At 40.9% G+C, this 24,169-nt stretch overlaps 8 protein-coding genes and 1 long non-coding RNA gene across 15 annotated transcripts; 4 read left to right on the top strand and 5 right to left on the bottom strand.

Moving 5' to 3' along the window:
• Positions 1–81: 81 nt before the first annotated feature.
• Positions 82–3,025, bottom strand: LOC129587470 (uncharacterized). The gene is made up of 6 exons (XM_055481235.1): positions 2,646–3,025; positions 2,339–2,467; positions 1,802–2,053; positions 1,301–1,406; positions 1,005–1,211; positions 82–767 (listed from the first exon to the last, which is right to left on the bottom strand). The coding sequence occupies exons 1-6, from the start codon at positions 2,675–2,677 to the stop codon at positions 411–413; spliced, it is 1,083 nt and encodes a 360-aa protein (XP_055337210.1). The 5' UTR covers positions 2,678–3,025; the 3' UTR covers positions 82–410.
• A 548-nt stretch (positions 3,026–3,573) lies between these two features.
• On the top strand, positions 3,574–6,135 carry LOC129587477 (uncharacterized). 5 transcript variants are annotated; one of them, XM_055481282.1, is made up of 7 exons: positions 3,574–3,651; positions 3,948–4,019; positions 4,306–4,343; positions 4,478–4,621; positions 4,755–5,109; positions 5,302–5,508; positions 5,702–6,135. In XM_055481282.1, exons 3-7 carry the CDS (start codon positions 4,330–4,332, stop codon positions 6,026–6,028), a joined length of 1,047 nt encoding a protein of 348 aa, XP_055337257.1. In that variant the 5' UTR covers positions 3,574–3,651; positions 3,948–4,019; positions 4,306–4,329; the 3' UTR covers positions 6,029–6,135. The 5 variants fall into 5 exon arrangements, with proteins under 5 accessions (XP_055337257.1, XP_055337240.1, XP_055337230.1 ...); XM_055481265.1 differs by having other exon boundaries at positions 3,575–3,651; positions 4,306–4,373; XM_055481255.1 differs by having other exon boundaries at positions 3,604–3,655; positions 4,306–4,373.
• A 123-nt stretch (positions 6,136–6,258) lies between these two features.
• LOC129587517 (40S ribosomal protein S16-like) lies at positions 6,259–7,674 on the bottom strand. The gene is made up of 5 exons (XM_055481313.1): positions 7,259–7,674; positions 7,050–7,151; positions 6,881–6,977; positions 6,758–6,805; positions 6,259–6,506 (listed from the first exon to the last, which is right to left on the bottom strand). The coding sequence occupies exons 1-5, from the start codon at positions 7,316–7,318 to the stop codon at positions 6,361–6,363; spliced, it is 453 nt and encodes a 150-aa protein (XP_055337288.1). The 5' UTR covers positions 7,319–7,674; the 3' UTR covers positions 6,259–6,360.
• Positions 7,675–7,932: 258 nt separating this feature from the next.
• Positions 7,933–12,362, top strand: LOC129587428 (uncharacterized). Of its 2 annotated transcripts, XM_055481170.1 has the most exons (14): positions 7,933–8,146; positions 8,509–8,620; positions 8,780–8,865; positions 8,995–9,154; positions 9,297–9,415; positions 9,553–9,636; positions 9,713–9,967; positions 10,068–10,181; positions 10,324–10,454; positions 10,518–10,757; positions 10,952–11,085; positions 11,153–11,234; positions 11,399–11,537; positions 11,721–12,362. In XM_055481170.1, exons 1-14 carry the CDS (start codon positions 8,132–8,134, stop codon positions 11,985–11,987), a joined length of 1,938 nt encoding a protein of 645 aa, XP_055337145.1. In that variant the 5' UTR covers positions 7,933–8,131; the 3' UTR covers positions 11,988–12,362. The 2 variants fall into 2 exon arrangements, with proteins under 2 accessions (XP_055337145.1, XP_055337153.1); XM_055481178.1 differs by lacking the exons at positions 7,933–8,146; positions 8,509–8,620 and having other exon boundaries at positions 8,860–8,922.
• On the bottom strand, positions 9,003–12,595 carry LOC129587526 (uncharacterized). Its single transcript, XR_008690377.1, has 3 exons — positions 11,976–12,595; positions 9,766–10,163; positions 9,003–9,606 (listed from the first exon to the last, which is right to left on the bottom strand). It is a non-coding gene; the product is annotated as an uncharacterized LOC129587526 (long non-coding RNA).
• A 1,275-nt stretch (positions 12,596–13,870) lies between these two features.
• On the top strand, positions 13,871–14,999 carry LOC129588634 (protein zerknuellt-like). The gene is made up of 2 exons (XM_055482952.1): positions 13,871–14,240; positions 14,312–14,999. The coding sequence occupies exons 1-2, from the start codon at positions 13,871–13,873 to the stop codon at positions 14,743–14,745; spliced, it is 804 nt and encodes a 267-aa protein (XP_055338927.1). The 3' UTR covers positions 14,746–14,999.
• Positions 15,000–15,489: 490 nt separating this feature from the next.
• Positions 15,490–17,874, bottom strand: LOC129587500 (synapse-associated protein 1-like). Of its 2 annotated transcripts, none has more exons than XM_055481294.1 (9): positions 17,598–17,874; positions 17,485–17,523; positions 17,235–17,338; positions 17,025–17,165; positions 16,810–16,949; positions 16,543–16,637; positions 16,442–16,474; positions 16,014–16,151; positions 15,490–15,928 (listed from the first exon to the last, which is right to left on the bottom strand). In XM_055481294.1, exons 1-9 carry the CDS (start codon positions 17,728–17,730, stop codon positions 15,780–15,782), a joined length of 972 nt encoding a protein of 323 aa, XP_055337269.1. In that variant the 5' UTR covers positions 17,731–17,874; the 3' UTR covers positions 15,490–15,779. The 2 variants fall into 2 exon arrangements, with proteins under 2 accessions (XP_055337269.1, XP_055337277.1); XM_055481302.1 differs by having other exon boundaries at positions 17,619–17,872.
• Positions 17,875–19,486: 1,612 nt separating this feature from the next.
• LOC129582532 (mitochondrial transcription rescue factor 1-like) lies at positions 19,487–21,217 on the bottom strand. The gene is made up of 4 exons (XM_055474043.1): positions 20,602–21,217; positions 20,227–20,387; positions 19,930–20,002; positions 19,487–19,813 (listed from the first exon to the last, which is right to left on the bottom strand). The coding sequence occupies exons 1-4, from the start codon at positions 20,890–20,892 to the stop codon at positions 19,616–19,618; spliced, it is 723 nt and encodes a 240-aa protein (XP_055330018.1). The 5' UTR covers positions 20,893–21,217; the 3' UTR covers positions 19,487–19,615.
• Positions 21,218–21,379: 162 nt separating this feature from the next.
• LOC129582516 (uncharacterized) lies at positions 21,380–23,567 on the top strand. The gene is made up of 3 exons (XM_055474037.1): positions 21,380–22,226; positions 22,516–22,706; positions 23,071–23,567. Exons 1-3 carry the CDS (start codon positions 21,630–21,632, stop codon positions 23,177–23,179), a joined length of 897 nt encoding a protein of 298 aa, XP_055330012.1. The 5' UTR covers positions 21,380–21,629; the 3' UTR covers positions 23,180–23,567.
• The last annotated feature ends 602 nt before the right edge of the window (positions 23,568–24,169 follow it).

The following is a 24,169-nucleotide window of genomic DNA, read 5'->3' on the forward strand; positions in this document are numbered from 1 at the left end:
TGCTTCGCCTGCCGATATTTTTTCTTTCACTTCATTCATTACCTTTACGGTCGATGGTTTCTGCGTACGGACGGATACTAATAATCGTCACTGCATTTTCTTGAAGATGTAACCAATATAGCAAGAAGCGTACGGAGGAAAACAACAAAAACCGGACGCGGAGCAATTTAGTTTGAATTTTAAACTTGTGTGAGGTACGACCAGTAACACAAATCCATTTAAAGCAAATCCCAAGGCAAAAATCGCAAATGGTTATACTTCGACAATGTCTTTTACAGATGCTGTTGGCAGAGTTAATTGCCTTGACGTATCAAGCTTCCAAAAAGTTATTTATAGCAGTTTAACGTAGAGAGCTTCAATAATAGAATTAACAAAGAAACTCAGAAATAAATTAAAACACTAAGAGTCGACTAAGAGCAAGTCTGTTGACTGTCCGCGAAAACGAAATTTGGCTCAGGAGGCACATTCACTCCGTGCTGACGAATTACTTGTCCAGCTGTGTAATGTCCACAAGCCATGCATTGGGCAAGCGAGGCACCTTGGATAAACTGTGACAGGAATCCGCCAACAAACCCATCTCCCGCTCCATTAGTCTCAGCGATTTCCGAATCGGGGATGCGAGTGGCTGGATACTCATCAATGGTTAGGCCATCGTGGCACACCAACGCTATGCCCGGGCCTTGAGTAATCACAACTATGCGCTTTCGGGCACTGTTCAGCTTAGGCATGACCGCCACTTTCTTAGCGATTTCATGCATATCTGTTGTCTGCAATGAAAAAGGAATGTAAATAAAATAGAAATCAATATCGCGGGCCTATCAAAAAGTTATTTCTGTGCAAAGAAAAGCAGGGTTCCGGTACAGTAACAATATCACGCACAACGCTAACTCCGCCAAATCATACAGTTCGTTACTGGGGACGACTATTACCAAGACCATAGTAACACAACTTTAAAAGTGATCTATAAACCAAAAAAAACAAAAGAAAAGCATTATGATAATTACCCCCAAATCAAAGGCATGGGAGAAGGCTGTAAACTCCTGGTCGTTACCAAATACCACATCTACGTAGGGCAACAGCTGTTCCACAGAATTCTTGTAACTCTCGCAGACATAACCAGCTGAAATATTAAAAAGGAAACACTTGTTCCGCTGAAGGCAGTGCTGGCCAATTTCCAACAGACTTGGAAGACTGACAACAAGAAAATATCCCTGTGGAGACACAAAATATGTACTGTTACTGAAAAGTGTGAAAACAGAGACCATGGAACGTAAATTCTACGATATAAAATTTTTCTTACCGTGGTGTAGAAAAACTGTGCTTTCTCGATCAAATCTTTGATATCAGCATCTTTTAAATGCTCTTTGTCGAAACAAAGGGCGGCGTTCAAGAAGGCTACCAACGACCTAAAGACAATCCGCAAAAAAATAAAACAGGAAACCTGGCAAAGTACTGTAGCCTCAGCACGCTTTTGAAATTTATGGAAGTAAAACCAATTTGGTTTGAATTTTGAAGTACAGGAGTAAGCACTAGTAAAAAGAAACAGGCCATGACGAATAAAGCGAATACCAGGAAAAAAAATTTCGGAACAGCGCATTTATTACCACTTTCCAAAAATCTTTCCAAAAAAGACGAAACTGTGAAAGTGAAACTATCTCTGACTGCCAGCAGAAACATGATAACTTATATGGTTTGATACAGCAACTGACAAGTGAAATGCATCCCATTCAATCAAGCACAAATGCTTTATAAACTAATACTGCCCGCAGCGATTCTTATACTTTTTGGCAGACGAACGAACCTGTGGGTCCCGGTGACTAGGACGGGACATGTACCGGTGGGTTCTTTGTCCGTAATCTGGAACTTTACGTTCACGCCAACCTCCAGAGCGCGCTTCTGCAGAATCCGTCCAAACTCATCGTTGCCGACGCAGCCGGTGTTGGTGACAACATGCGGCTTCCGCAAGTGCCATTGCGCAATCCGGAAGGAATTCAGGCATGAACCGCCGGCAGTGTAGATCACGTCTTTGTACTTCTCCACCATATCGTGGGAACTATAAAAAATTTAATTCTACACTTGTGATTTTGAATAATTCCTAACACAATTCGTATGAATCGGAACAATTAATTAAAAAGTAGAAACGAACGTTGGAAAACTGATGAAAATGTTTGATGAAAAAAGCAGTTATTTATCGATAACAAATCAAATGTGAAAATATGGCTATACAATCTGTAAAATTTTTTTAGACAGCATGTTTAGACAAGTATGATTAAAAAAGTAATTACGACGTTGTTGTAAACGTCCAAGAAATATCATGGAAACAGAGAGGAAGCCTTACAGGTTCTTTTGCTTTTCTCCGCCGAGGATCGCATCATTAGCGTTTAGGCCGTATTTTTCCAAAAACTGCGTATCTACTGCGGCGGTAATATCGAGCAGCGGGTTCCCTAATCCGAAGAGTAATCCCTCGCTAAATCAGGGAAACAGTCATTACAGACAGAGCGGTACTTTAGTCAATGTCGTGCAGCGCAGTTTCTATGAAGAAGTAGTGCATTTCACCGTGTTATTCCAAATACTCGTAGTCTAACTTTGTAACGCCAAGCACCTTAAGCGAACATGCAATTATTGAACAACATTATGGAACTTACGAGAGATTTGATGGCTGACATTGACTTCCCATTATGAATGTTATTCGCAAGTCAGGAGCAGTGAGCAATACTAACAGTAATACTTTCGAGGACTCCGTCCAACAATCCGCTTCTAAATTAAGCAATGATCAATACTTCAGAAGTACTGTACTGAATTCTGACGCCAGTCTAGAACAGACGTTACAGGCCGACACAGTGCATGGCCTGATAAACCTGCCGGCAAGCAAGGAAACGAAAATGGTAAAACGAGAAAGCCCAAATTTAACACAACTACAGTACTATTAGATCGCCATAGACACTGTAACTGTACAGTCAGTAGTATCCGTTTCCCATTTAAAACTAGTAAATACCGTAGAATGCTATCAGCTGAACCTTGGGGCAACCACATGATAAGCGACCAGATTCTCGAAACTTGATCTAATGCTTCCGGCAAACTGCGATGTAGCGTCACTGCGTCACCAGGCATTATTCATTCAACGAAAAACTATCAGATAACAAATATAGAAGTATAATAAAATGGCTACCTTTAAAAATCCATTTGCTTCGAGATTTTGTATAATAAATAATAAATAATAAACGGTAGCAAAAGATTATGATTATTAATTAAGTATTTCAAATTAAGTTTTGAGTGTAGTAGGTTGTTAACTAATGTAAGTAAGGTTTCTTGTAATTACTTATCTTGTTATGCAACTACGTTGTGTATGTAAATAATGTAATAACTTTATTCAGTACGATATTTTTACAAATTCCTGCGCCTACTTTTAAGTATACTATTGTGTTTTGTGTTTTTTTGTAAATCCGCAGAAACATATAAAACAGTTGAAAACACAATCTGCCTGATCGTTTGCATCCTTTACCGGTTTCGCATAGTGTCAGCTGGAAACTGATGCACTTTGATTAAGCAATTCTTGCACTTAAACTTAAACGAAGCACGCTCGAGCAACTTTTGTTACTGTAACTGGACTTGAATGGGTTTACTGATTACTGCATTACTTCATACAGATCTGTAGGTACATTACGTAGGATCAGCCGTAGTTTATCACTAATGAGTCTTATCAGTTACTTGATATTCTGCTAATTACCATTCTACGTACTGTACCTGTAGACTGCAATTTATGCTCTAGTACGCAGCTGTTGTTTGACACAGCTGATTGTCGTGACGCAAAGGTTCTTGCTCAGAAAAACATGCCAACATCTTTTGTGGAAAGCTTGAATTGATATGCTTTCATTAAACAAACACCGATATCAGCGAAACGTGTAACTTTTTCGTTAATACTTGGTAATGGTTTAATGGTTTAATAGGGATTCAGCTGTTCCCAAACGCAGGACCGGATGTAAAAACCGACGTTCAAAACCCGGACTGCGTGACTGAGAGTATGTGCTAAAATAAGCGCTTCTGACAGATAACGATGCTCTTCCTTGAATTGTGGAATACAGAAATACTCGTATCTATTATGTACTTGGAATACTCGTATGTTAAAGATTATTGTGAATTTCACACAGTGGATGGTACATAACAGTATACAACACCGCTGTTTAATTTATTACTTGTATCATTTGCATGTATCTTCATGCGGAAATTGCTAGTATTTATATTAATCATTGCTGTTTATACAGCTGATATGCATGTTAGAGGGTTAATTGTTGTGCTAAATTGCAGACGGTTGGTCTCTTCGAAGCCGAGATGGATCTGAACAGGTCTCCGAAAGCACCGCACGACGGAAAACAGTTGGTTAAAATTAAGTTTAATGAATGTTACGTTATCCACTCGCAAGTCAGCATATCAAAACCTTTTGTTTCAAGGATAGTTTAACAAGTTATTTGTTATCTAGGGTTGGGGTTACGCCAAAATCACTTTTGGGAATCGGCAATGCACTTTTAGACATTACGGCTGACGTGAATGAAGATTTCCTCACTGAAAACGGCATCAAAACGGATCAGGCCATTCGAGGTGATCCTGCGCATTTTTACACTTTGTAGGTACCTCTTATATACTTCGTACTCGTATAATCATGTTTGGCCAAAACTCGTCATCCTATTGTATTTGTAACAAACATTAGTAGTAAATTAAACCTTCTTTTACTTACTTACAAAACATTATTTTATCAGGTTGAAATCGGTCAAAGATCGCTTCCCCACCAGACAATCTGCCGGCGGATGCTGTTTGAATGTGCTTCGCACGGTGCAATGGATCTTGGGAAAAGATGGGATCTGCACCTTTATGGGATCCATCGGCAACGACGAGAGCGGGGAATTTTTACTGGAAGCCGCCAAGAAGAGCGGGGTACGAATGGCCTGTCAGGTTATCGAGGGAAGTCCAACAGGTGCCTGTGTTGTCCTAATTACCGGCAATCAGCGATCCATGTGCAGTTATGGCGGTGCCAGTCGCGAATTCAGTTTTTCCAAATTTTTGGAAGATACCAGTCAACGCCTGTTCCGTGCATCATCTTTTATCTACATTTCGGTAATCAACTTCCTCTGTTGACGAGCAGTAAATAAGTACTTTTGTCATCGTTCTTTACGTTTTAATCATATCCGGGCACGCGGTGCTCACATTTTTTATACTTCTATCCCTTAGATTAGTTTAGGTTATTTATCTCGTTTGTTTTTCTTGAAGCGATGTTCAACAGTCGCTAATGAGGTGCACTTTTTCCAGGGATTTTTTCTGACAGTTTGCGCGCGAACAGCGCGCAGTGTTGCTGTTCACGCACAAGAAGCCGGAAAGCAGTTGATACTAGACTTGGGTGCGCCCCGAGTGTGCTGGCAGCAAACCGATACCATTCGTGCGCTTCTTCCCTTTGTGGATGTTTTAGTCGGTAATGATACTGAAATCACTGCTCTTGGTCAAGCCTTGAATATGATGGTAAGAATGACAATACCGGTACATTGTGGATCTTGTGATTGTGTTAAGTATTTTTTTGCTTTTACTACTAAAAATCTTTCAATGTATATTGTCATATTAAAAATTTTTGATAACAAATATGACAATATCCAATCTTGAACAAATTTCAACCAAATTGTACTGTATATTTATGTCTGTGTTAATGATATTGCAGAAAACGGATGTCTGTGACATATGTACCTCCATTGTCAAACTTCCTAAAATTCGAAGTGTGCAATCCCGAATTGTGGTGATGACACGCGGTCCCGCGTCTGTGCTGGTAGCCACGGCGGATGGATGTTCTTTCTATCCTATAATTACAGTTCCTGCAGAACATGTCGTTGATGTTAGCGGAGCCGGTGACGCATTTCTTGGTGGATTCTTGTCCCAATATATTCAAGATATGCCGGTGGATAAATGTGTGACGATGGGATTGCATGCTGCAAGCGTAGTTGTACAGCAAAGTGGTTGCACATTTCCGACAAACGCTCCTGCACTTTGAATAGGGAGTCTGATTGACGATCCTTAGTGACTTAGTCCTATAAATACTATAGTGGCCGTCTAATTGACTGCCTCTTGCATTTTTTTGATAGAGAAATTGTGATACAATTGACTTCCTGGCCATTTCTCGTGTTTCGGTTTAATTTATACGAGCCTTACGAACTTAAATTGGTTAACTTATTTAATTAAATGTAAATGAGGGCAAAAACAAATAACGAACTGGGATAACAATCCATGACGCTGTTTTATTGTTTCACGCCGAACGTCGCCCAGTATAAATGTTCATATCATTCAGGATGGAAAAATTAGCAGAGAACATACATCGAAAAGAATCTAACGATACGACTTCTGGTAACGAGCGCGAGCTCCGGGACCACCGAATTTCTTTGGCTCACATCTTCTCGGATCTGCCACAAGGAGCGTTCTGTCGTATTGGATGAGAACATCTTTAATGGCTTTCTTGGAGGCCTCGTCCACATCTGCAGATGATTATAAGGACCGTTTAAGCAGATTTAGGTGTAAGCAACAAGTACTGCCTCACATACAATCAATATTCTTAGTAAAAATCCCATTGTAATTGAAAAGAAAAAAGCAAATTTTGTACGGCAAGATGTGTGAGCATTTACACAGACCACAATTAAAGGTGCAATTAACGCTGCCTCTTTATGAAATTATGAAAATACCGAGCAAAAACCAATCAAAACAAATTCTGAAGAATTTGGACACTTACATTTCTGATAATATGCGACCAATCCTTTGGCGATTGCTTGGCGAATAGCTAAAGATAAAAAAACATGAATGATCAGGAATCTAGAAAATTCTGGTTATTTATTAGCGATAACCGTCAACTCACCATAGATCTGAGAAATAGTACCACCTCCTTTCACACGGACCCGGATGTCTACCTCGGAAAATCGATTTTTACCGAGAATTTGTACTGGTTCCAGCAGCTAGGAAAGGGGAATTACAGATAATTTATCCTGGAGTTAAGAACCGTCTTCTTAGGCAGTCAAGTGAAGTACCTTGTATTTCAGCGACTGGGGTTCCACGAACTCCAGCGGTCTTCCATTGACGCGAATCTGTCCGCGTCCGCGCTTGCAGTACGCGACTGCTGTCGCTGTTTTCTACAAAATCATATGCTCTTCAGCATCTCTCACATTTCATTTGCGTAAGCTTTATCGGCCGGCCATAACTGAAGTACCAGGCTACCAGCGTACGGCTCGCCGCTTACCTTTCTACCGAAGACTTGGACTGACTGGATGGGAGCTTTTGGAGTTTTCGGGGTCGACATTTTTTGATATTACCTAACCAAAGCCAGAACAGAACGATATGAGAACTAATCCCAGAGAAACAGCAATCTGGAATCGCTTGAGTGAAATTTGGTCCTAGCCAGAAAGTCGTCTACAATACGATGCTGTTCGGCGTATGCTACTATGCGCTACGGATAAGTATGCGCATGGAGTTTAACAGGTGACTGCTTGTCACGTGACTTCTACGGTTTGGTAGCTGGTTTTATTTGTCACGTGGACGAAGCGGTGGTGCCATCTATAAAGAGGATATAAAATTGATGTCTTATTTCCTCCGCTGGACCACTGGATAACTGCTACAAAATTAACAACCGTGTCAAAATGGAAACTGAATTTAAATCATTACGTTTTCCACTAGGGTAGGTATTAGGTAACCGTAAGTATTTTCAGTTAATATTTAGGTATTATGTATCAGAAATTTAAAACTGAAAATGGGTGACTGGATCCGGTCTGAGACGGTTAGCACTTCCGTTTCCGATAGCAGTCGACGTAAGCAACACTGCGCCTGGCCACTGCAACCCCGTGTGGGCAGCTTTCCGACAGCCTTTGATTTCGTTTTTGTGTTTTGGAGACCCTGCTTATTTTGAGCTTTTCTTTTTCGTTTTATTTAAAATTTGGAGTTTTTACCTAGGGTCTCAGTCCTGTCTATCATAATTCCCATGTTCTTTGTGAATCAACGCTATCGTCGTTGCAGACTGCTATATCTGTCTAGTGTCTACTGATTTCTTTATCCAGTCTTTGGAGAGCTGATTTCCGGATAACTGGTTGTACGTGTCACTACGTTTGGATCTCGACGAATGGAACTGCATCAGGTACGAACGGGATTGGGTTTTTCCTTTTGATGGCAATTTATGATTATGTTTCCCGTTTTGTTGCATAAAGTCACTAGCACGTAATTTTATTGGATGAGGGTATAATTGCATATTGTGGATTTCGGCTGAGTTTGTGTTTTCGTAGTGTTTGTTAGGTTTCTGCAAACAGCAAACACGGCAGACAGTTTGTGAAGTTTCTGTGTCACCCTCAAGTTGTAATAATGCTTACTATTAAGATATTTGTATAATAGTACGAGTACTGTACGATAATACCTACAAATAACATACAAGCCGTAATGCTGCTTTAATGGGTTTCAGTCTTGTAACTGCTGTACAAATGAGTAATATTTGATTTTTTTCAGGCCTGCATTTTTTATCAACCGGAGAAGAGCGAGGAAAAGACGTCAAAGAGTAGTAGGCCGAAGGCCGGTACCCCAAAAAAGAGGGGAAACAACGTGGTTACTGCTAAATCAGGTATTTACACATGGATTTCGTGAATAGTTGATGTTTCCTGTAAATTATTCGAATTTAGCATTCGGTTTATTTGAGTCGCCTTGAAGATCATTTCGTATCGATTTAGGTCTACGCGGCATTGAACAGCAGTATGTACATTATTTACAGTAGCTTTCGTAGATGAGGAGCTTTTTCTTGCTTCTGCACCGAACTGCTCCAAGGACGATTTCGAAAGTCTGGAACTGCTAATCGAGCCATTTACGAAGGTACTGTTTTGTTCTCACAAAGTCACAGTCACTGAGTCACAAGCCAGTTAAATATCGGTATGTATGTATATTAATTTTCTTAAAGTATTACTAGTAAAGTATTTTTATATGGTCTTTTGTTTCACAAAGGTGAGCAATGAGGAGGAGCAAGATACGGAAGTGCGCAGACTTGCCGAACAAGTTATCGAATGCGCCAATGGGATGATGAGTCGAAAGGAGATAAAAACGGCAAATCTGCCACAGATTGCGGATTTCAAGGCCGAAGTTCCTTTACTGAAAGTTGCTCTTGGTAGGGAAAATCACTCTGTGTTGATCACCAGAATCCATGCTGCTCTTTCGTGTAACTCACACCTTTACTACAGTCATATTAAACGCAAGTTGCCAACTAACTAATTTTATGAGACCATTCCATTGGTTTTTACGTTTTGTAGAGGATGATGCTGCAGTCGATGCTTTCGTCGGGGCTCTTCATGATCACGAAAGTTCCTTGCTCGTCCATTCATTTGACGGATCCGCCATTTCGAATATGAATGACATTGATGTGATGATGGTATGTGCCGCCCAAAAGATTAACAAAAAGTGCAAATGGGCACAAAATAATGCAGGGCCAGTCTTGATGGCACTGACATTTACTGAACTGTGTAATTGAATCATAATAGCGTGGTTTCTACGTGTGGGTTATTTTAGGGCACGGAATTGACATCCAGCGAAGAAATGGCTCAGTTCGGGCTGATCGGCTACCTGCAGGAAGAGAAAAAATTAAGCCGGAAGGTAGCTCATCTAATTCAGCACATAGACGGCCTGTGACTTACAAACATATACAGTAACGCGCGCTGTGTTTTTGTAGAAATCGGACAAAGCAAACGCAGAGCCCGTAATTGATCTTTATTTTGTTTTTACCCACGGTGAACTCGTAAAGCGGGAACTTCTCTTGAAATTCGCCACTGTCATTCAAAGCAGCGGATACGACGCGGCTGTGGTTTTGCTTTTTCGAGGACGCGCTTCCGCAATGGAAAACCGGTTTTCCAATTCGTCGACGGTTGTTTGCGAACAATACATTACCCCGGAGAAGTCTGTTGTAGCAGAAGATCTTTTGTTTGATGTAAGTGATTGGGTAAAACGTTGGAATAACGGCTGCGGCGCATAGCCTGTCGATTCGCTTCGTTCTTGTGAATTCCATTCGAAAAAGTTTGTGTGTTTAGATCATCGAGAGCAAAAAACTGCCATTCATGTTTGGACCAAAAGTTGTTTCGTTTCTAATGGACTGCGTTATGGGGCATTATGAGTCGCCGCGGTTGCTGAAAAATGCTTTAAAGGTAATGCGGCGGCAAACTTGCATTATATTTACGTACTGATTTTACATCAGTTAGTCATTTTCTCTGCCGGCGGTAGAATCAATTGAATAGCAAGAATGGAAATTAGCCCAAAATTAAGTAATTGCCAAGCGAAATTTTGCAGGCTTGTGTACTGATTTATTACACAAAAGAGCTTTACAAAGATACGAAGTTTGTCCCGCTGGATCGAATTAGCAACACTTCTGATTTTCGTGAACATTTGGATTCGTGTCGGTCTTCTCCTTCGTTTCGCAGGTGGAGATTTCAAGAACAGTTTGAGAAAATGGTCACTTTTCTTATTTCTAATATAATTTTCAGGTACCTGAAAAGCCGCGAAGGTTCGGAGAGGGTGGAGTTGTTGTTAAATGACGAGGTTATGGTGGAATTAATTAAAAAATCTTTACTCGAATACCGGTCGCTGTACGATATTGCGCTGCTAACTACAACCATCGTGTCGAAAATTTTGTCGGTTATTTGTAAATTACCGTGGTGGAAATGCTATTCCCAGATCCTGTCTAAAACTACATGGAACGATTGTCCAGATCTACACGAACATGGGTCGGTGAAACGTGGTACTGCTGATCTTTAGTTACGAGTAGTTATGTTATATCGCTGATCTTATTTTTCGCGGTTTTGTTTAGCTTCGTGGCATTAGTTACGACTTTCCACGAGTTAAATGATGCGTAAAAATGTTTTTGACTGTGATATATTGATAATATAACAGCTATTGATGAAGGATTATTTGATTGCAGGCTAAATCCAATTAAGATAACAGAAACCTTGAAAAAATGCATCGCTGTTCTCAAAGAAAAAAAGAATAAGAATATTTCTTCCGCCTCTGCGATGGAAAAGTCAGTACAGAAATATATTGACTCGGGAATAAATGGTATGTTGCAGTGTGATCCAAAAGGGTGCAATAAGAAATCAAAACTTTTAAGCGTGTTTTATTGCAGAGCCGGAAGAAACGCTGCTGAATTTTAGGAAACAGCCGAAACAGCGGTCACTTCTAATATCTTTGTTGGATGATTTGAGCCGGTAAGGCGTACCGACAAATAACGACAAATGCACACATGACCAATTGGCTGTTGATTTCCAAACCGGTGCCATTTTGGGAGTTAGATTTCAAATAAATTTCAAGGTTTTGTTGAAGCTAGCGTTTGTGGTTTGTGATAAACGAATTCCTCTTCTCATTCGATTAGGTACGTGAAACCACTGGACCATCTACTGTTTGGGGAAATTTTGATTTTTGATGACGTGCAGAGTGTGAGCGACGTACTGCTACCGGATATCAAAGCTATTTGCAGCGGTGTTTTGGGAGATTGTAATTCCTTACTTTCCGTAAGTATCTCCGAAATCTGTCTGAAATGCGCATTGTGCGCTAAACGGTATTTAGAATAATTAATACTTAGCAGTAATAAAAAATATGGCCGATTATTTATCACATTGTTAAAGCTTTGCGTAAAACGGTTACAGAGTAGATGTTTTCGAGCCTGACCTTGGACAACCTTTCTTGTTTTTTAGAAGAGTAAAGGAGAAAGCGGAACTGTGCCGGATCTTTGCCTTGTGTACAAAACGTTGAAGTCTAACAGGCGCGCTTTGGATCTTTCTAAGTCTTGCGCCGGGTTTTCTAGTCAGTTACGGGAATATTTGGAAAAGAAGGATGTGGAGCACAGTTCTCTTGATTCCCAAGTTCACGCGCGCTTCACATCGTGTTTACCGGCACTCCAGAATTTGGGAATTCTGGCGATGACGCAAATGGGCAGAAAACGGACTTACAGCATTGTTTAAAGTCTGTGATGGTCTGATGGTTTGATTTCGCGCCATCACGATAAGTGTTTACGACGTCCTTGTCATCATTGTCATTAAATTGCATACATGTCGCACCTGTTGATGTGCGTATCTTTGCTGGTGGCCATTCATGGGATCAGGCCGATCAGCTATATGTGACTGTTTTCTTCACACACTCTATGCTCAGTGATGAATTAAGCCTCTTAACATGGTAATTGATCCTTTGCGCTTTTGTGCCATGTAATGGCTTTCGGTGTTGGTACTTTGTTAATTAACTTCGTTCAAAGGCATGCCGACCGCAAAATATCTGTGACAAACCGAACGGATTATCTTGTACCATCGGAAGCTGTGACAAAATTAGTGCAGAAGATCCAAAACTCCAATAAATTAATAAATTACACCTAGGCGCCGATTAATATACAGATACGTTAAGAAATTTAAAAAGGAACAGAAGCGAGGACGTACGGCTACTTGTTTATTGTGATTAAATAAAAAACGTATGCAAAATTAACGCGCGCATTTAGAACCCTAAGGATGTGGGGTGCTAATAACTTTTTTTACACGCAATTTTTAAAACAAACTTGCTAAAACTGAAATGTGTGCCCTAAGAAAAAGGGCTCACAACTTCACACTAATTGCTCGTTATGTGTTTAAATGGCAGTTGCTATCATGCGATAGATGTTTTCACGCTGATTGGCAACACGGATTAAGTTAGATTCAAAATTGTTCTATTAATTAGTACTAGACGTACTGTAATAAGAGTATAGTATGTAGAAAGAATGCCAAGACCGGTAATGAGATAGTTTAGAAGTATAACTATAACATGTAATACTTCATAACAATTAAAGATATTTTAACGTTAAGGCTGATAATTGCGTAATATTATTTGGAATAATTATGATAGATGTGTGGCAAAAACACTACTTCTACTAGTGACACAGCACTGACCGATGAATACTGCCGCTGCTTTAAAGGTCTGTGAGGCAAAACAAAAGGTACCGCTGTGTGCTCAGACAGGGAAACCAAAACATTCTTGATCTGTTTGTCCAGCTCATAGATTGCAGGAATGCTGCAGGTTCCCCTTCAACGGCGCTTTAATTAGCAAGCGGCCAATCAGTAATTTATTGTTCAGGGGACTTGTGATTAAATACCGTTCTCGGAAAGGGACGATCAAAAGCACGCTGCCCAGTGCCCACTGCCGTCTTTCATGCATGCAAGCAATTCACTCTTGCTACGAGAACAGAGGAAAGCGAATTTAATCGGTCTCGTAGCGAGCCAAAAAGAGTATTTAATATCTCTGCGTTTATCTTCAAGTCAAATTTAGTTCAGTAAACCGTTTATTAGCAGGATCAATTTTAGCGAAATCTCTAACAAAGTAAAATCTCTTCCAAGGTAAAATCTCGTACAAGATTTTTGTGCTCGGATCAACCAACCTGTGCCGGAACATCGTGCCGGAATCTATATTATTTATGGTGTCTTCTTGCTTGTGGTATCGCGGTATCAATATTGATTTAAAAAGGTAAGTACACACATTTTTAATTTGTTCAAAAAGTGACTGAAAGCGTCTGACTAGATTCTTACACACCAATTGTTTTAACCGTATGCGACCGCAGTACAGAGCAAGTGCTGTAATATCGTCCCTGACTCCATATACCTGCCGGCCGGCCCGGTGTGTCCACCGAAATTAATAAAATTATACGCGTTGCGGAGTATTTACGAACCCGGTCTGTTGGTCATCAGTACGTGTTCTTATGTGCACGAGTGCAAAACTCTGCATCCTTTTTTGAATTCTAGTTTTCATACGAGTAGAACCATAGAGCGACCGAACTCCATGAAATTTATCAATATTCAGTTCTGCTGGTTGCATTGTAGCAGTGACCGCCATGACTTCGCGATACAGTACCGAACATACCGCTGCGCAACGAGGTGAGCTCCCATGGACGCCGGAAATGCTTGTACCGCCACTCCAGCATCCGAATTCCAACTGGTTCCCTTTTCCGGGATACGTGCATATGTTTGCCAAGTCCGCTCTGTACGATCCGGTCCAACTGGCGCAATATGGCTACAACCCATACAGCAACTTCGTCGTGCCGCAAGGTCATCCTTTTGCTATGCCACCGTTTGATTCGGTCGGTTTCCAAACTGAAAATGTGGAGAAAGCACACCACGACACAACTGCCAGCCAGCCGGGCGACGTTTACGCTAATTTCCGGGAAAGGGATGTCGATGGCAACTGCGAATACCAGGAGAAAGGTCATGGAGACGCTGACGTCGACCGCTCGCATCATATCGATATCTGGAGCGATTATAGCCGCCATCTCACTGACCGGAACACCATTTCCGCGGCAAACACAGTGTCCAGCAGCAAAATTGTGTTTTCAACGGGAATGCCAAAGCCGCCGGGGACATCGTTGACCGAAAAGCACCTACGCGGTCAACGCGTCAGCACAAAGTCAAACGCAGCCGAACAACGTTCAATGACGATCAGCTGCGAGTTCTGGAGGAGCATTTCAAGGGTGAACAGTACATTAATGCCACACAGCGGTTGGAGTTGGCCCAGTTTCTGGGATTATCGGAGGCGCAGATTAAGATCTGGTGGCAGAATCGCCGCATTAAGCACCGTAAAGCACACGCGAAGAGTGCCACACGAAGGGAGGCGGATGTGCAGTCTGACGTTGTCCGCGACACCGAAGACCACCGTGAACCGGGTTATTTGCCAATGCCCAATTGCTCTTACCCGTATCTGCACAATTATTAACGTTTTTTGTACGAATGCACTTCTAAACTAAATTCGAAAGGAACCTGAACAGTGATTTTACGTAGAAGTACTCATATACTCATTTACGTAGAAGCACTCACTTACTTGATGCATGCCTGCGAGTTATTGTTAATTTTTGTACTAGTACTTACTTCTATCGTTATTTTCTTATTATCGCAAATGACGAAGAGGAACTTAGTTGCATTCATTTTATCGAAGTTTGTTCTTTAATTTTCATTGCGCTTACTGTGATTTTTTTTATATGTTTAAAATATATAAAGTATGCGATTGAATTCACCAGTTGTTTTTTGTTGCGAAATGCACGGTTCATAAACAACAGCAACCATTGACCGGTTTTAGACTTTCAGTAGAAGCAAGGTGAACAGGGTATATATCGTGGTAGAAGTGCCGTGTTCTGTTGTAAGTACAATAATAGAGGACAGTAACAATGGAAGTAGTACCTGTAGTTACTCCTGCAACATCAACAGGTACTTGTTAGGCTTCTTATCTGAAAGATGGCATGTGCATCGAAATCATGGCAAAAATCGAGCTTTGACACTGAATTCGGTAGCCGAGGGTAGCTTTCCAGTCTCTCCACAGGATAACGCTACTCCACGACCTAATCGGACCTACGTGTACGTTAGACAGTTCACGTTTAAGTTTTCAACCATCGCGCTCGTGTTCGTACATACTGTAATTTATTATCGTTCGCTTATGATTACAAAATTCGAGGCGCTCTTAGTGTCCGATACCGCAGTTTATTGATTGGTTGCTTCCCTGTAGCGATGTGGAAATGGGATAAAAACTAAGAAATTCCGACCCAGTTAAAATGAAAGTGCATTTGAAAGTGCTGGAACTCTAAACCTCTAGTAATTACCAAAACAACAGGACAGTCCGCGCTGAGTCATTTTATCAACTGGAAAAAAGGTTTGCGAAAACCAGCGTTGGCAACATTATGCCGCTGGACAAGACTTTATCCTTCCGGAAGGCGACAGAGCAGTCCCCATTTCAATGTGATTATGTGTGCATGTCTGTCAAACAGTCCTTTGATCATCGACGGTATTGCTCAGGGCCTGATCCAATTCTGTATCAGCTATGTCCGTTTCGCCACCAACAACCTCATAACTATCTAAGGTCTGCTGCAATTCCTGCTCCCACCCTTCTTCGGCTGCTTTGCCTGTTTCTGCAAGGTTTCCCATATTGAAGAGTTATTCATTTAAAAATGCATCACGAGTAAGAATAAAACAGCTTATAAGGTAAATTTGTACCCGAAGTAGCTGATTTGCCCGGCTTGTCAGCTGACGGAGGGCAAGACGGCACAACCACGTGCTCGGCAGTATGCGTGTCGGAATCGCCCACTACAGAGCCGTCCATAAGATCCAGATTCGATGCAACTGAGATGTCGTCTAAAATGCAAACAAATGACAAGCTGAAAACACTCCATGAATATCATCACATAGAACTCAACACATTCCGGTAGAAATTAACAAACAATAACTCTATAAAGCCTTATTATTAACGATAAGTTGCAATGGTAAATGTTTAACTAAAAGAATGTGGTCAACCGAAATTCAGTTGAACAGGCAACAGGTACCAGAATAAATTTTATACGAAGCTTAAACACGACAAAAAACGAGCAAAACAGTAAAGAGGGATAACCAGTAAAAATTAACCAGACAGGTGTGCTTTCACTCACCTCTGTCAATATCCCCTCTTGGAGTGTTTGTGCCTAATTATAAACAGAAATATATCATAAAGAAAACATTAGAATAAGAACACGAAATCTTGGTAGCTTGCCTTCCATGTCAGAGGTATCTACGGTCAACATGGATGATTGTTTTATCAATGAGATACGATAGTAGTAATTTCTCCAAAAGTCGTGCTCGCTGACGCTGCAAAAATGTAAGCTTATTACTGGATAATAAAACTTCAAAAATCATTAAAAAAAATTCAAAGTAACAAGATACAATAAGTTGGATAAATAAGCATACAAAGTTACAATTCGTAGCCTTTATAAGAAATAAAAATCGCATTCAACTGTACGTTAATAATTTAACTACTCACACTTTTGGCACCAATTCAAAACGTTTTTTGTTAAGCTCCGGATCGTCTTGCAGAAGAATAACAGCAATGGGCATTGCGCTCTCGAGATCAAATTCAAAATTGGCACCCGATGGAGGATCGCGTGTAAAATTTCTTCTATCCTGCGAACACGAAGTCAACACTCGTTGAGATGCGGTATCCGTTTTAAAGCAAGCACTCTAACAACATCAACATACTGCCGACAGCGCCAAAACTTGTTTCTTCACTTCCTCCTCGTTGTTGCAGCCGCTCCAAGGGGCCACGCCTGGACCCTTATCACGCGCCATTCGTTCCTGAATGAACTCGTTCTGCATTCTGTTGAAGCCTCCAATGATCGTCTAAGGGTTCACGCAAACACGGGACAATTGACGCTAAGATTCGACATGGGTAGAACACCACGAATTTACTTTGTCTTCAAGAGTTTTTTGCACAGCTTTTGATGCCTCCTTTGCCTGTTCAAGAACGCTCTGGCTTGCAGTGGTGATCCCTGCAGCCAAATTGGAGAATACCCCTGCAAATTACATATTTAGTGACAAACCACTACCAATGCAAAACAAAAACAACAAATCGACAATTTATTTTTAGAACCTTTTAAAATTCAATTCAGCCCCAAAAGTCAAAGCCAATACAGAATACTGAACCACGAATCGCACTTACCAAAAAGCCCAGCAGTTTTCTGTACCTTCAACGGTTTCTCTACAAATAATGAAATCCAGAATTAACAGCGTATGAAACGATAAAACTACGGTCCACTGATTCCACTATAATACCAGCGGAATTTCCCTCTGCACCTGGATGACTTTCCACGTTTTCTGGCAGATGTTGGGCTTCCTCGCTTTCTTCAGTACGCTTCCTTGTTGAATCAGAAGCGGTATCTGTCTGCAACAACGGACTAACTTCCATATCAAAATTTCTAACACGTTCCACCGGAAAATTTTTACGGTAAACAAGATTAAACTGAACGAATTCACGTGGATGTTAACTGGTTAACAATAAATGCATTCCCAAACAAAATGATGCAAATTTTAAACACCTTTTAAAAGGAGCACTGCGCATATGCTGAAAATGCGATGAGCCGAACCAACCGAACCTACACGAAAATACTTACAGCTTTATGGGCGGAGACATTCTTAACTGCAAATCGTGGGCCGCAGTTGCTGTAGTACTGTACAGTAAAGTGGCACAGTAGTAGACAGACTCACAAGAAATGCCTTGTGGGGCTGCCGAAGAACAGCCACATTTTTTTCAAAATCAGGAACATCATCTTCGGAAGCTGGTACTCTGGAAAGCTGCAGTATTTTTTCCTGGAATACGGAATTGTGACATCTGCTATTTACATTTTATATAATTTGAAAGTTTTTCATTACGACCCAATAACAGGTAAACCAGTGCTACTTAAAGTACGTGTGCCGTCGCTGCCGTTTGCGGTTGTTCCTTTTTTAAGTTTTCCTTTTTTTCAGTCGCAGACTATCAGTGTTACAGGTTACTTAATTGTTATGTTTCACCTTTTGCTGTTTGCACTTTGCTGCGGCAATTTGATTCGCCTTCGCGCTTTGTTTCCTGGCCTAATGTGGCGCAAAGCACAACATCTTTTATAACATTCCTGCTGAAAAATAATAAGGGTTTTTGATAGAGGTATTTTCGGCCGAAATCCAGGAAATCGTGAATTGTGACAATTGTCATCCATTTTATCCAAACATGGCAGGAGACCACGGAGGTGATAGTCTGAACATAACAGGATGGAAGAAATATTACAACACTACGACCATCCTTGGACGACGAAATGTAAGTGCTCGAGCGCTGCTTTTATTCATCGTCAGACGTTGTCATGTTGATGTACGACTCGTAGGAAGCTTTTGCCGTGCTAGTTTAGAATTTCTGAATTTACGACTTGTGAATCGTTGTGATCAGAATCATCAGAGATAAACTCTAACAGCGCAACACTAATAACAAGAGTTTCTTAGTTGTTGACGTCTGACAAATTCACGGCACCAGATTTTCCAAATGTTTATTGTTTTCATCAGATTCTCTGCTTTTACGCGTACGGCCATACGAGATAGGAAATTAGGAGTGCTTGCTACCTTAACCTACCTTTAAATTGAAGTACTGTAATAGTTACAACAGAACATAAAAGTGACCGGTTTAGCCGTTCGCAGTGTTTTCGTAAAGCGCACATGACAGAAATTTCAGTCAAAATTACTTAATTTGTTAACTTACCATTATTGCTTACTGGCTTTAGTTTGCCTTCGTTTTTATAGGTTTTGTATGTATGTATCGTGTTTATCATGTTGGTTTTGTACTTGCAGATTGCGGCATCTACCTACGGGATGCTCCTTTTAGGGTTTTTATATCTGAAATTCAGACCGAAAAAGGCTGAACCTTTGACTAAGACCACTCCGGTGCCCTCGGATACTGCACACCACGCCCAGGATAAATTTGCTACTGGGAAGAAGCACTGATTTCGGGCCCGGCCGGTGTGATTAATAATTTTATCAGCGTGGTTGTTTTGGTTTGTCCTGCTTAACGTTATGATGTATGTTGTGTAGTATTGTTGTGCAATGGGTCAAGTGGACTTAGAAAATTAAGCTTCAGGTTACGAACACGATTGATTACGTACTGAAGATTACCAAAATGGCTCATATCGATCGATCTTGGTTGGTTTTAAACTTTCCAGAAAGTTTATGGCCGCTAGCGATCAGAACAGCATCGTGAAACAGCAAATAAATCAGCGTTCCCAACCCAGAAACGCAAAAATGCAATTACTGGACACAAAATCTGAATCATTATTTTAACCGGACAAAGTGTATTTGTTGGATCCTTTGTAATTTGGGACTAACAACTTTTTCCAAATACGTGCATATATTGGTAGTTTGCCCTTCATAGTAGTATCCTCAAGTCCCAGAACTTGCACTCGCATAATTTCTAGCATATCAGGATTTTCATTGCTGATTCCAATGATATAATCCATTTCGTCATTCAGTGCTACCTATAAGCATTTTAGAAATGTTGCATACTTCTACCACTTTGTTTCTACAGAATAGCTGTATTTATAGCTCGCGCAGCCGCGCTCTGTTTCTGTAGTAATGTACTCTTAAACCTTACAATTCCGCTCTTTTTGTGAACTTTTTCGCCATTCACCCGAATTCGGTTCTCCATAAATCCTTCTTCAATTTTCCTGTAATGAAAAACCATACCATAATAGAGGTCTAGCGGTAAGCCGACGACAGCTATGGAATTAATGAAAAATGTCAAACAGGTTAGCCACGTTCGTAGAGGTACTTTACTCAATTTCAATATTTCAGTACCAATTTTGTTCCAAAAGTAAAACTTACTGTTTCAAAAATATCTCAAAGCATAAGTCTAAAACGTCTGACAGAAATCGTCTACTCCAGAACGTACGCGCGATTGGCATTCAAAGCTGTTTTCATAATGTTGTCTATTCTGGCAGTGGACACGTTCACTTTTACATCCTTCCAATCTTTTACTTCCCCGTCGTCATCATCGTCTTCAAGAACTCCACCTTCTTCATCTTCTCCTGTCTCGTCTTCGTCTTTTTCCACCTAACAAATATTTCAATGCAAGTTATGCAATGTATTGCAAACTGCAAGTGACGAGGAAACACTGTTACACTGCCAAACAAATGCTGCAATGTCAAATAAGAAGCCCCGAAAACTGTATTATTACTTACGGTAAGCGAGCAATACATCTGGATACAATAGAAAATAGAATACTCGGCTACGGGCCTGTGCATGTGGCATCTTCGTAGTCACCTACCGTTTTCGCACCTGATTTCTTCCTGGCGTACCCCCTCATTTGAGCAGAAACTGGAAGCCATGGATGGACAAGCTGCGAGTGAGCTAAAGAAGGCCTCCGGGAACCCGAATTAATGGACAGCCGCCCAACGGGAGATAAGGTATGAATGGAACCAGTGGAGATAACGGCAGCGCTTCTGCATATTCCCAGATAGCCAGCTGACAAACTGGGTGCGTTACGGACTACTGTGGGCAGCCGTGCGCAGTACCGCGACACTATTCCAAGAATGGCCGATCTCGAAACGTTTGTCATTGTGAAGGGACGTGACTGATTCGCATGCGTAAGTCGAAAACTGAACGGTAAAATTGAAAAATAGCTAAAATACTAAACAGAAAGCTAGAAACAACTTCGTAAGCTCTCTGGCCGTACGAGTAGTTCAGTTACGGACTGCCAATCTTCGTCATAAGAACAGGATACCTCAAATAAATCAAGTCTGCAGAAACAATGGGTATGTTTCAAAAGTTTGTGCCCTTCTTAATTAGCTGAATGAACTGATTACCATACGTTATAATTTAACATTTAACGTAAATTAAGTATTGTACAACGGTACAATAACAAGTACAGTAGTACTTATAAAAACAGTAGTACTTATATTTACAAGTACAGTAGTACTTATACGTACCGCTGTCGTTGGTTGCCCACCTCGGGTTTCCGGTCAACAATCTGGAGATCGTCTACTTACGATTAGTAAGTACAGCGTAGGTATATCAGATAGCCATGGTAATACATCAGATACATCAGTTTAAAAAGCCATGGTAAGTACTTCTGCTGCGATCTATAGAGTACAGATGCATTTCCCAATTTTTCTTGGTTTTTGATTTTGAATTAGGAATATTTCCCTCGGATTCCTAGATTACAATTCTAACTAAGTGGGAGTGATAACATACTGGAAATCGATATGGAACCATCAGATCTGAAATTCATCATGGACGCTGGGCAAACTTTTCGATGAATGGTCGTCACAGCTGGAAGTTTAACTGAATACTGCAATGGCGGACACTGACAGCGATAGTTATGCGTCGTCGTCTACATCCAGTTTCTTGTCCGCAGCTGCGAGCGCTGTCGTTGAACCAGCCTCAGATGAATCCCCGGACTTCGCCTCCCCTAGACCAGCGAAGCGACGAAGGGGCAAACGAAATGCGGTAATTACAATTCAAGTCTCAGCCAAGGATGCCCAGAACCTTAGCGATATTCACGATATTGGCGGTGGCACCTATTATCGCGCATTGCCCAGCTCCGCATTTGAAAGACCTGCGAGGCGTCGTCCTACGGTTATCGTCTCTACAGCAGATTTCTCAGCTGCATCTATCACGTCGCAAGTACAAGCTTCGCCGCAGTCGCCCAAGGATGTCAGCTCTAGTTCAAATCCCGATATGGAGGTTGATATTCCGAACCATAGTGTATCCAGCGAACAATGTGAAATTTCCTTTCCTGCTACAGCATCTGTAGAATCTCCAACTAGAGCACGTGCTTCATCATTTGATGAATCTCCGACTGTTGCCCCTGCTGAATCCGTTCTTGAGCAATATACAGAGTACCCAACTACGCAGAGCAACCAAACTGCGCCTGAAGGAGATACAGTAAAGGTTAGTTGAATGTTTTCTGCATTCTCGACCATTTAATTTGGACTGAGTTTTCTGCAGTATTTATTCGGTATATGAAGTGTAAAGGCTCACACTGGTGATATAGCTATAGAGTACCAGTTTCGATTGCTTTCAGTTTTGCTGTTTTCATAAATTTCGGGCTGAGGTGATTTGCACGCGCTTTGCTGTTTGTACAATCCTCTAGTAATGCATCCAGAGTCAGGATAATATTTTCAGATTTTGTCTTCATGTATCTGGCGTTCAGTAACCACCGAAACACTTTCCATTGCAGTCACTGCCGGTTGCGGCTTTTGGAGTGACTTACCTCGTTCAGGACTGCGGCACCGAAGGAGTTGTTATGAATGGCCAGTTTTTTCAGTTGGCCAGAGCGTATCATGAGAACGAGTTTCCGCCCGGTGAAATTGGAAATATTGTTACATGTTTCCGTGGTTTCGACTCAAAGCTGTATTATCTGCTGACTATGTAAGGGAGTCGCTGTTGAGCGTTATTTTATTCGCACGTAAATGGATTAAACGTTCGCGAAGCGACGCCTTAAGCAAGGTGTAACCCATACACCCTGCCTTAAGCATTCACATACATACTCAGTATTACGGAATTCTGTATTAAACAGCAGTGGTCCGATAAGATCCGGAAAGTGTTTTCAAAAATATTGTTTGAAGCCTAAAAATTGGTACCGCACAGTAGTACGTCGGTTTGTGTTGGGTAGTGCTGTACGCGGTCCTGAAAAGATATCGGTTTCAGAGATTTCCTTGTAGCGTTGATTTGGATTTAAAACTAATAAAACTAATAAAAGATTAGCTTGTAACCTGTTCTATTTGTTTTGCAGGCTAGATTATGCTGACGTGGTGTTTGTGGTACCACGGGATTTCTTCAATTCAAAAGCCTCTCACCGCGCCACGCTTCTGGATTTTTACCAGAGTTTTCCGTTGAGATGACATTTCCACCCATGCCTCACTCTCAGCTTGCTTTAACGGTCAATATTTAATCAGCATATTTATCGACACTATTATCATTTTTCAGAAAAATTGTGATTTGTTTGTAGTTTGACAAAAATTATGTGAACGTTTGAACTTTGTATATACGTAGTTGAATGTATAATAACTTTGCGAGAAAAGCAGCTATGTTAAAAAACTTTTGATCTCAAGACGCTAGTTGTGACTTGTGAGTTCACTGACTGTGAGTTGAATGCGGTTTTGTGCAACTATGCTTAATCGACTAAATTTGTAGTGATTATTTTGTTTGCAGTATTCGGACTATGTATTCTCAATATTTATTGCTGTATATGGTTCTGTATTCTGTATATTATTGTATTTAGATACGGTGGCCGCAAGTTGCTCGTAACCTCAATAATGTGGAAGTTGTTTTGCTACGTGCTTACTGCATACGTAATATTATCGTTAGCTGTACTATTAACCATACAATTTAATTTTACAATTATATTTTACGGTTAGTACAGTGGTACCTTGGAGTAGCAAGTAAGAATGCCTTATAGTTCAGGTTGATAGTAATTATGTACGTTTCCTCTGCCTTACTTTTAGCTGTACAGTGTATTGTACAGCGACTATAGTGAGCGTATTGATTTTGGAGATAACAAAAAATGGTTGCGTTACAAATTACAACATCATCGAATGCTACTTCCATTCGTAATTAATTTTTAAATACTGTATGCTATGTTGCAATGTACGTGTACGTATATGTACGGGTAAATACGAAATGATTTCGCCACGAATGATTTCACCAACGAAATGATTTCGCCCGGTTTACAACTTTACATTTGGATCTCTTGATTCTCTGAAATTTGTTATTTAGCGAGTATTACGCAAACGATGTCATGTGATTGCAGTAAACAGGCAGAGTAGGCGGCCGCCCAGTCGGTTGACTCACATACATAAGGACCTATCTCGTGCGAGACTGCGAGCCACACA

This window comes from Paramacrobiotus metropolitanus, unplaced genomic scaffold, assembly GCF_019649055.1.
Source record: "Paramacrobiotus metropolitanus isolate TYO unplaced genomic scaffold, Prichtersi_v1.0 Parri_scaffold0000002, whole genome shotgun sequence".
In the NCBI taxonomy this organism is placed as follows: domain Eukaryota; kingdom Metazoa; phylum Tardigrada; class Eutardigrada; order Parachela; family Macrobiotidae; genus Paramacrobiotus; species Paramacrobiotus metropolitanus.